Raw genomic sequence first — 12,047 nt, 5'->3', positions numbered from 1 at the left:
TTTCGCGAGTGCGGGATCGTGGATGCGCACTGCTGAGGAGTTCCACAATAGGACGACTTGGCCGTTCAATGCTTCCAGGTTTTCCATGGTGATCTAGCTTCCATTGACTCATGATTTCAACTGTGAAAATTATTATTATTAATGACTTTTTTAGCGAGTTAACTTGACAAATAATTTTTTCATGTTTCCAAACACCAAAGGGATCTTGTGGTGATTGAAATTTGAAATGTATAAGTGATGTGATGGGATAAACAGACGATGTTTTTGGGTCAATGTTTTTTACATTAATTCATTAAGACAACATAAAAAACATGAAAAAGCAACAACCACATTTTACAAGGCTGTAGGTATCTGAATTCAGTAACTAAGGGGATAACGCGATGACGTTTGAAGCGAACGGTACTGAGTTCAACTTTTAGAGTGTGAATATTAACACTGGAATCCAGGTACATCCAGCTGACGAATCCCGAAAAGGGCGTGAAACGTCTGTTCTGGATTCCGCCGCTAACCACCATCTATCCCTGCTTATAGTGCTTGTCACTTAATGACAATACAGGAAAAATTCACATAGGTTCCGTATATGCCTAAAAGAGACTAAACAACTGCAGTTCTAAAGATCATTGGGAAGACTATTCACAAACCAATACATATAAGCGGAAATAGATATCTAGTGTTTGCTTTGATATCATTCGGTAGTAGTGTTGTGAACAGGACACGTGTGGGGCCAGTCGAATGTATTTGAGCACAAAATTACAGAATATCTCAGTAAATCTGACAACCATACAGTAAATAGTAATTTGCAAACTATCAATCAATTGTCTCAATCTTGACTATTCCTTGTGCAAATATCACTCCATCGTCTCTGATTTCATTGTTCATGCATTTTCATACCAATCGCGTTCCGTTCCTGTTCTTCCCTTATCGATCGTCTGCTGAAATACATTCTATGTCTGACCATCACCATATATTACTTATGTAGATATAAGTAACCCACACCACAGTAGTAGTAGTGTAGTGAACGAGAACTCAGGTGGAGACAGCCAATATATATTGTTTAAGACAAAATTACAGAGTGAAAACCTTAAATTAAATATTTCGTTTGCAAATCCTTCATCAATTGTCTCAATCTTCATCGTTCCTTCATTGCTATTACAATTACTCTCTGTCCCCATTCTCTTCGATTCGATTTTCTTAACCTTTTGCTACCAGGCGTTCCACTTCTGATTGGTGTTACATACTACTTATGCCTGTCGACATAAGTAGCACACACCACAGTAGTAGTGTCAGCAGTAGTAATTGTTGTAATGTAATGTACACCATAAGAATGTGAGTAGTATGACAATGATGCCTATTATCGTTTAATTATTTTATTAAAATAGTAAATATTCATTAAATCAACATTCTGGAAATCTCCTACTTCCCCTCCATCTTTATTTCTCTTTGAATAGTTATTGTTTATTGTTGTTGTTGTTTTGATAAATAAGTTGAAGACGTGATATTACAAATTAGTTCTTTTTTCTTCTATTATGCAAATTGTTTTATATATCGGTAAACAAATAAGTAACAAAACACAATGGATAACAAGTGTATTGTAGGAATGTATCAGAAAGAAAACGTTGTCATTTAACTATTACTGTTTGTTTTTTCTTGTATTCTATATGTTTATGTATATGTATAGAAGTTGTGTAAAGTGAATGTTGTTATATCTTGTGGCCGAGTGGATGCCCAGCTAATGTATGACGTGATAAAAACCGCCAATTAGAGAGCAGCGAATTATCGATTGGGACAGTGACACACGAAATCCATACGAGCAGTCTAGAGTGCGTATCGGCCCTGCTATCTGCCTAGCACAGCCAGTTAAGTCCAGAACACCAATAACAGCCTCTGCAATATGAATCATTATTCTCAAACATTCTGGGTTTATATACCAATCAAACAGACCACGTCGTACCAATAAAATAGAAAATAACATTTGTACAAGATTTAACTAAATGTGGCTGTGAATAGGGGGAACAGTAATCAATAGACTGGGAATAACTCAAGAATGGTAAATCGTATAATAATAGTCTATAGGTCAAAATAAAGCTTATAATAAGAGGAACATGAATATGAATGGTTAAGTTACTTAGCAATTAAACAATGGGAAATATACATATCACATTGGTCCATAAATAGTCCTCAAAAGTTACCATTCACAATTCTTTTCGGGATACAACAAATGTGTATAGTACTTAATAGGTCATTCACAATATTACATGATATTCTTACATCAATTGTTGATTTTAAGTTAAGATTTCGATTTAGCCAGTTAGTCAGTCACAACGTAGAATCTGTACTTATGCACATCTCTCTTCAAGTTACTATAATCTATTAGCATAGAGAGATGATATTTTCGATTTAAGTACCTAGTTTCATTTACAACAAATGATTACTATTAGTATGTTTTAGTAATGAAATAATTATTTTCAATGATATCACTTTTAAAACTTGTACAGTTTTATAGTTTGATTGTTTAAAGCGCTCCCTTTTCATTCAGTAGATGCCTGTTTGAACTCTGTCCCACCTACTTCGAGGTATGTTGTTTGATAAACAACCTCTATACATGGGTCTTTATGAGCAGATGAAGTATATGCACATCATATCGGTCAATGGAAACGACTTCCCGTCTACACAGATTTATGTTTGATATCTTTAGTTAACTCATTCACCGGGTACTTGGATATGAGCTACACTTTAAATGTAACGGCTATTGATACTACCTAGGTGACCAAACCTGGGTAGGTAGGACGGAACTTAAACTCTAACCATTAAACTACCTCTCCATAATGCTGTGTAAGGTTTTTGCAATCAGCTGTTTAGAATGCCTTCCAAAGTTCTTTGCTAGATCTCGTTTTGCTTAAAGTTACTTGTGTTTTTTTCTTTTCCTTGTCTTATATTACAGTCTAATACAACATCGTCAAGGTCCGGCTTTCATATTCTTCGAGCGTCAATTTAATATGGGATTAAAGGTGATACGCTCTTTTTTATTGTCTAATTTTATAATCGTTAACTTTATATTAAAATATTTTCTGTTGGGTAGTTGTGTAGGAACGTTTAAAACAGTTAATCATCACTATGATATGGTATCAACGTTCCCATCCATTTAGATGGTTACATCAAGGCCTAACTTTAGATATATAGCCATTGGAAAGGAAAGGATTGAGCATCCGTTTCTTCCTACTATGGAATACTTCACCAACCCAGATCTTATGTTTTACTGCCTATCTCTGTTCAGAAATTTATTGTGGAAAACCTTGGTTTCTACCAGGTTAGTCATTTACCATCAAAGCTTCAATTTGTGCTCAACTAATAGACGTCAGTGTTATAACTTGTGGATATAACATTCAGTACTGACGGTGATGTAGGTCCAAATCGTTCACAAAGGAGCACATCAGTTCTCTTAAAGAGTAAAAACATACTTTGCTGACGAGAGACAACTAAAGCAAAATATTCGGGCTTGTGTGGCCATATTGCAGATTGATCAATACTGAATGACAAAACGATATGATATTGGTTGTTGGTATTGGTGTAGCACACATTATATTGAAATTAATCATCCTTAATGTATTACCATCCTATTGACTGGATCAAGTGTGAAATTGTTTCTAAATTTGGTTTCTTTGTCTTCTATGTAGAAGATCAAATAACACTAACAACGGCCTGACGTTCTAATAAACACAGCCATCATCTACATACCGCCCGACACAGATGTATGCTGGCCCAATTTGCCATAATTGATTAGCACGACAAGATGAAAATAACGAAAAAACCCATCAAATTAATATATTAACAGTGATAGAAAAGAATGACTAAACGGTAGAAATATGATTTAAAAAGTCAGTGGAAAGGTATGTATGAAAGAGTACTGGAATTCATGATCAAGGGGAAAATAAACAATGAATTCATCTTGCACCGCTGCGAGTGATTCTGAGCTATGTCACCCAACTATCTTTGACCTCTGGTGGCGGTTATCATGAGAATCCCAAATAGATAGTCCATATTTACACCTAGATGGCTCAGTTCAATATTGAATGATTACATGAATTAATACCACGTTTTAGTTTGACTTCCCCTAAATTTCTTTCAATTTACTCCTGTACTAATATTCTAGTTTACTTCTATAGTCAATTATTAGCCAATTAAAATAAAGCGTAACAGTAAATTCATCAAACATATATCAGACTTTATTTGAATTGATTTTAGAGAGTTATTATATTTAAATTGGTGATCATTTTGTATGTGAGATTTGGTTTACTTACTTACTTACTTTTTTTACATTACACGCGTTGTTACTCCTCGTAAAGGAGCATAAGCGGCCCCCAAATGCCCTGGTATGGCCGAGAGTGGGGAGAGTCCGCTCTCCCTCTCGAAATGCTCTCACATGGCCACGCGTATACAGTCACTACCAGGGAAGTCCTACTCACTGCCTTCTCGTGGCGGGGGTGTTGTTTACGAATTTGAGAGAACGAAAAGCGAATGTCCGGCGCTTTAACCGGGTTGGTGGACACGGCGAGTCCAACTAGGGGAGTTGGAAAACCCTGATTCCAAGCCAAAGGTACACATGGGCTCCAGTATCCTGAAGGAACAAATGGCGTATAAACCAATCGTTGGTCACCGGCTACCATGTGACTGCATCTCCTCACGATGCTCCACTGCCTTGTAGATCAGACCTTTAGATCGAAGGCTCCAGGCATGGCCCTCTAAGAAAACCACCTGTTTCAGTTTGAATCGACAACTGCATCTCTGTGCTAATGTGGTATGGTAGATCAGACCTTTAGATCGAAGGCTCCAGGCATGGCCCTCTAAGAAAACCACCTGTTTCAGTTTGGGCACCTGGGAATTATCACAGCCCTCACACAAATCTCATTTGATTTGTGCGGCGCATATGTATCTGGTGCTTCCTTGTACCAATATTTATGTGTATAAATAAAATAAAACAAAATATGCCTGTTACCCCTCGTTGAGGAGCATAGGCCGCTCACCAGCATTCTTCATCCAACTCTGTCCTGAGCCTTCATTTCCAATTCTTTCCAGTTGCTATTCATCTTTTTTCATATCTACTTCTATTTCCCGACGTAACGTGTTCTTTGGCCTTCCTCTTTTCCGCACATTGGTGATTTCCTCAATAAATGTCCTATCCACTTCCAACGTTTAGTTTCCTAATTTCCTCTTCAGCTGGAAGTTGGTTTGTCCTCTCCCATAAAACACTGTTGCTGATAGTATAGCATAAGCGGCCGTCTACTAGAATTTTTCATCGAACTTTAGTTAACGTTAGTTAGTTCACGTATATTATAATTCATTTAAAGTAACATTTTATTTTTTTCGAATAAAGTGTTACATTCATTCTGTTCATTTTTAGCTTTTAAAAAATATTCTACTATGGATCAATCTACTCAGTATGGATACATTAAAGCATATTAGTCTTACTTGTTTAATTAATCGTTATCTACTAATTGGATTAGCTTGTTTATTATCAGTTGTTACCCTGAAATCAAATGAAGAAAAATCAAATACACCAATGAATTCACCATTTCCTATTGGACTATCAATTGATCAATCTGGTTCATTAGCATTTCGTGATGCTGTACAAAAATTAAAAAGTATAGTTGATTTATTACCTCGTGAATGGTTGAAATCATCCATTACTTCAGTAAAACAAGATGATGATCATAATAATAATAAGGATGATGATGATGATGATGATAATGATGAATCTTCAAAACAAACATCATTAACTGTAGTTTCAGATCCACTTAGTCAAATTAAAAGATTTTTAACACAATTATTAGAAAATATACCACCTACTCGTATGTATTCAGATATTAATGTTGGTCAGGCAGATATTCAAATCATTGAACGGTATGTTTGTTTGTATCATATCATCTATGCTATTAATCTCATGTTTACATCATTCACTTTCTTACACACATCTATCTATTTGCTTATTATGGGTAGTAAGTTGAAAGTTTACCGTAATAAACCGTTGATTAGCACAACTGAATTATATAATTATATTATAAGCAAAGATGGACAGTGGCTATCAGTGGAATCCAGGACGCACGTTTCGTCCTATTTGGGACTCGTCAGCTGAATGTACCTGCATCTAAGAGTTGATGTTCACTCTGCGACTCGAACCTGGTACCTTTCGCTTCAAACGCCATCGCGTTATCCACTCAGCTACTGAGTCCTGATAGCCACTTTCTTGTGCAATTGGGTGAAGTTTGAATTCACTCGGTATTGTTTGTTTGAATCTTCCCGCTGCTAGCCACTGTCTATCCATTTGTTTATAATGCTTGTGAATTAAGGCTATATCGAGGCAATACGCACAGTATGCACATATGCCAATAAGAGACTGATCAATTGCAGTCCTAAAAATCAATGGGAAGATTCAAACAAACAATACCAAGTGAATTTATGTCTTTATATATTTAAAATATAAAGTTTCCTACATGTATAAAGTTTAGTTAGTGTTATACAGTGTTATTGTTGTCAGTATATGTAACTCGGATACGCGATTATATCTTAGTGTGGTTCTACAAGGATTAGAGGAAAGCAGTTAGAAGCTCCATTCTTGAACATGCAATCGACTCTAATCACTTCACTAACCAACAGGTTGATTTTAAGGCTGTTTATACAATTTGTCCAAACCTATCTAGATTTCTTCGTACCCAACTCCTTAGAACTGCAGAAGCTTTTAACATCCATGAGTTGAAGCCAGAACTATGCGTACAACAGAAGTACGTCTTATCCCTTTGGTTACCGTGGCCTTAAACTATATTATTATTATATTTCGCTTTTTAAGCAAAGATGGGTAGTGGCTAGCAGTAGAATCTCGGACGCATGTTTCGTCCTATTTGGAACCCGTCAGCCGGATGTACCTGCGAGGATACGTCATGGCGTTTGACCGTTAATTAATGTTCGTGTAAGGGAAAGTGAAGAGGGTGTCCACTATATCTGATATAATGTTTTCCTCAGTTGAAACAATTTATTTTGTAGATGATATCCAGTTTTTTTCATTTTTTGTCATTTTGTCCTTTGGTTTGCATAGTATTGATTGAAGTGATTTTGTTAGTTTGTGTGTTACACATATTCCAAAAGGCTTCAATAATCTTGTTGTGATTTCTGATGTCTTTTATATATACTAGAATGATCCATTTATATATATATATATATTATATATATATATGCCCAAGGGACAACAACCCTAATCTTTCACATAATGCGTATACTTTTACTACTACCGCTATGGGATTTGAATCGAAAACTGCATCTCTGTGCTAATGTGGTATGGCAACTCGAATTGATGTACGTACGTACGAAGTTCTACGTTGTGACTGACTGACTGACTGACTTTCCACTATTCACAAGCCCTCCTCTTTACCCTGTACAAAAGTCCACAACCAGCTTCTGTAATATTCATATTTCGAATAGACTTGGTTTATATACAGATATACCGGACCGCATCACACCATAAAATGTAAACAAGCCAAAATTGGCTGTGAATAGCGAAGGCTGTGAGTAATAGACTGGTAACAAATTAAGAATGAGTAAATCCTACAATCGTAGTTAATGAGGTGATCGAAAGGTCATGATGAAAGGAACACAGATACCATAGTAGTCTAGTTATTCAGTAACTACATAACAATATAATAATTTTCACAGTTGAAATCACGATTTGATCTAAGCTAGACCATTATTGAAGACCTGGAAACATTGGACGATCATTTCGTTCTAGTATTGGGACTAAGTAATGCGTGCGAACAATAATTAATGATACGAAAAACCAGTTTTAACTTCTTTAATATTTGCTTCGTTATAAAAACGATACTACTACTACTACTACTACACTACTACTACTAATAATAATAATGATAATAATAATAATAATTTATATTGTTTCTATTACAGGGAATGTATGGGAACGTTGTTACAACTACGAGATTTATTAAAGAATTGATCCTATATATATCTATGATGAAATACCTACATTACATTCAAGTGTGTGTGTGTGTATCTGTGTCTATGTTTATATGCATATATATATGTACATAGTTTTGTTTTAATAATATCATCGATGAATATATTCATTTTGTTTCTAAGTGAAAAACATGTTTATTTTCCGGTTTTTCTTTGGAAGAAAAATACATTTAAACTTGTAAAAAAAAGAAGTACCGAAGATTCCCTTTCAATGTATGTTTTTTTCTTCTTTTTATGAATATATATATATATATATATACGTTGAGTGGTGTATAGTGTTGTTGTTATCCCCCTGATGTACTACTACTACTACTACCTACCAATATCTAACGTGTTCGAATTATTATGATTATTATTTTTTTTGTCCAGACTTGTTATGACTTTTATTCCATTTTATGGCATCTCTTTTTTTATTATGATTAAACTATATAGACGAATGAATAATGAAGTTTTATATGGGATTTTATTACGAGAAAAAAACAAGCAAAGGTAGTACGTCATAGAGCTGTTACTTGTTTTTTACAGCTCGTCAGTTTATGATAGTTTTATATTATGATGATACATAGCTTACTATGATAATCATTAATGTGTATATTACTTTTTACTTACTTACTTACGCCTGTTACTCCCAATGGAGCATAGACCGCCGACCAGCATTCTCCAACCCACTCTGTCCTGGGCTTTCTTTTCTAGTTCTATCCAGTTTTTGTTCATTCTTCTCATGTCTGTCTCTATTTAATCAGCGTAATATGTTTTTGGTCTTCCTCTTCTCCTTTGGCCTACAGGATTCAATGTGAGGGCTTGTCTTGTGATGCAGTTGGATGATTTCTTCAAAGTGTGCTCTATCCATTTCCAGCGCCTCTACTTGATTTCTTCCACTGGAATCTGGTTCGTTGTCTCCCACAGTAACTTGTTGCTAATAGTGTCTGGTCAGCGGATCTCAAGTATCTTGCGTAGACAACTGTTGGTAAACACTTGTATCTTCTGGATGATGGCTTTCCTAGTTCTCCACGTCTCCACCCACTCCGTCTGTGGCTACTGCCAGTAAAGGAGGAGGGTTGAACATGAGGTTAGCGACCCCATCCCGTAGAAAACCAACTCGCTAAAAAAACGCTAACCAGAAAAATTATTAATGTGTATATACTGAATGATATATACCAATTTGCAGATAATTATGAACAAGGTAATATTAAGTTCTGGTAGTGATGTGTATATTGGCATCTGTCACCTAATGGTTGCCCTCAACGTGGAAGGATACCTTTTGTTGAGGTGCCTCAAGAAGAAACTGGATTAAGGGTGACTTTGATGATCTGGTTGCGTAACTGTAGAACTTAAACGACAATCTTCTCAGATCAGTCACTCACGGCTAGTAGTTCTTAATATGTTAACTACATAGTCTAAAGGGCTTACGGCCAGCTACGATAATCCATGGGGGGATTTAAGATATATTATTTTTATAGCTAGTCTTTTCTGATCTACCTTTCACTGTGCATGTCATTACTGCATATGCTGGTTATCTGAGGGAAACATCTTATTGCTGTTACACCTCTATGGAGCCAGAAGTGTGGCTTCATCCTTTGATCTTAAGTCACTACTTTTAATCTTACTGCTTGATTTGTCAATTGTATCCCGGTTTTGTTCAATAAACTTTGTACATCGATACTGAAACAAACTGATGATTTGACAAGAAAGATATATTGTTTTATGAAGTAGGAATTTTTCCCATTCAGATCATATCCACGCTTTCAAATGCCTGATCATAATCAAGGAAGTTAATGTATGGTGACGAGTTCCGTCCAGTTGATTATTTAAAAATGATCTTTAGAGTCGCGATGATATTTGAGTGAATATTCGTGAGAATTTAAAAGATAAGTGCTTCAAAGTAATTACGTTATATTTGAAAAGGCTTTGACTACTTATGATTGTTTACTTAACTATGGTGTATTTTAAATCGTATCATCATACTCTGAGTGGAACTTAACACATATGCATCTGTCCAAGTTGCCATACTACATTAGCACGGCGAGATGAAATTATCTCTACATAAATCTCAGAGTAGTCGAATTGGTAACTGTATCAGTAGTAGTAATAGTAGAAAAGACTAAATATAGAACAAGGAAAAAGGTGTATGAAGATTTCGGAACCTAGGTTTTAGAGGGAAATAAGGAGTGAATATGCCTCCAATATCCCATACGATTCTGAGTGATATTACTGAAAGTCTAACCATGCGTTACAATAATCACATGGCCTCCAACCAAGTGTTCTACACCTACTTAAATATCTTAGCCCAACTGTAATGACTCCAAAGATTGGTTTCACGTCTTGATTTCGACATCTCTAGCTTTTTTCCAAACTATTTCTACAACAGACAGCGTCGATGTAAGCAGTAGTTAGGCATACATAACACATGTCCCAGCCATCAGTGTGTTGAAACATATATTTAAAAATTGTACGAAAATGCTTCGACACACAGATACAAGAAGGACAATGGTTTTCATTTTAAACTAATTGCAGAACGAGATATATTGATCTACTAGCACTCAATATTGTCGATTAACATCTTAACAACTCCACGGTAATTGAACACTAGAGACATACCGTTGTTTCCGTAGTTTCATTGTCTGAGGTCTGTTCTGTACTTGCATATGTCGAGTTGATATTCGATTGGCTAACCGACTGTTAGTCACGTTAAATAACATATTTTTCAGTTCATTCGATCAAATATTCAATAATTTTATGATACAAGGTCTAATTATACCATTTATCTATCCGAACAGAAGTAAATCTATCATGTTTTAAGTTTATCGTCGAATGTACAATAATAATTGAATGATCAGATTCATTGATATCCAGTCAAATTATAATAAATTCAAACTTCATCCAATCTATTTCAATTCAAGGAACTAGATATATTATCATTAGTTTTGATTCTAATAAAACTTATGATTCGGTAATAATTATACTAATATAGATTTGGCTAATGAAATATGAAATTATAAAATAACTTGACCTACATTTTTAGTAAAAAAAGAGAGATTACCTCGAAAACACCTCATTCTCTACGCTTTTTTAAACAAAGATGGGTAGTGACTAGCAGTAGAATCCAGGACGTACGTTTCATCCTATTTGGGACTCATCAGCTGGATGTACTTGCATCCCAGAGTTGATCACTCCGGGACTCAAACGTCATCGCGTTATCTACTTAGCTACTGAGTCCTAATAGCTATTTGCTTGTGCAATGGCGTGAAGTTTAAATTCACTTGGTATTGTTTGTTTGTATCTTCCCATTATTATTTAAGACTGCAATTGATCCATCTCTTGTTGGCATATATGAATCTTGTACGGATTGCCTTACAAACATTCTAAGTAAAGATGAATAGGGACAAACAACACCAAATCAATCCCTTATTCTTTACATTTGTATACTTCATAATTATTTATTCTATTGTATAACCGATGACCTCAATTATTATTATTATTTCAATTTAAATAGCATTAATGACAAATAGTCACATCTATCTATCTATCCATCCATCCATCTAACTATTTATCTTCGATACAATTAAAATGAACTTAGTTACCTTAAATATTAAAATGGTTCAATGTTTATATTATTGAAATTAATAAAAAAAAGAGGAAAAATCATTCCTGATTTATTTATAATGACCCCCCCTCCCCTATTTGTTTTTCTCTTTTTAAATATAATTTTTGAAAAAAAATAATAGTTCATATCCATGATTATTTTGTGTTTTTATTCCGGGAAGTATTTATAAAATTTTTTTTTATGATATCATGATTATTTTGAGAAGAGGGAGTGGGAAAAAGGGATTCAATGTTTATGTATGTATGATATTGTTTAAATAATTCAATCATCTAAATGAAATGAAGTAAAGGGAATATTTTGAAAATTGTTATTTTTGATGGAGTTTTGTTCTTTGAGCTGGATGATTTGGTCGTGGAGCTTTCATCATTCTTCTGAACGACATCATCAGCACAAACTTCAGGTAGAGGTTTGTGCTGATGATGTCGTT

The 12,047-nt window shown here is 34.9% G+C and overlaps 1 protein-coding gene across 1 annotated transcript in view; it reads left to right on the top strand.

The window, feature by feature from the left end:
* The window catches only part of Smp_170250 (putative gc-rich sequence DNA-binding factor), a gene marked incomplete at both ends in the record, with an annotated part of 19,020 nt that extends 11,024 nt beyond the window's left edge, over positions 1-7,996 (top strand). The window contains 4 exons of the mRNA XM_018788991.1: positions 2,942-3,008; positions 5,399-5,639; positions 5,781-5,898; positions 7,948-7,996. Of these exons, the coding sequence (XP_018654479.1) occupies positions 2,942-3,008; positions 5,399-5,639; positions 5,781-5,898; positions 7,948-7,996 (475 nt within the window). The remainder of the gene's footprint in view (positions 1-2,941; positions 3,009-5,398; positions 5,640-5,780; positions 5,899-7,947) is intronic.
* Between the last annotated feature and the right edge of the window lie 4,051 nt (positions 7,997-12,047).

The sequence above is a fragment of the Schistosoma mansoni genome, chromosome W, assembly GCF_000237925.1.
Source record: "Schistosoma mansoni strain Puerto Rico chromosome W, complete genome".
Lineage (NCBI taxonomy): Eukaryota > Metazoa > Platyhelminthes > Trematoda > Strigeidida > Schistosomatidae > Schistosoma > Schistosoma mansoni.
The sequence above is the reverse complement of the archived record's forward strand: the minus strand, read 5'-3'. Positions and strand labels throughout refer to the sequence as shown.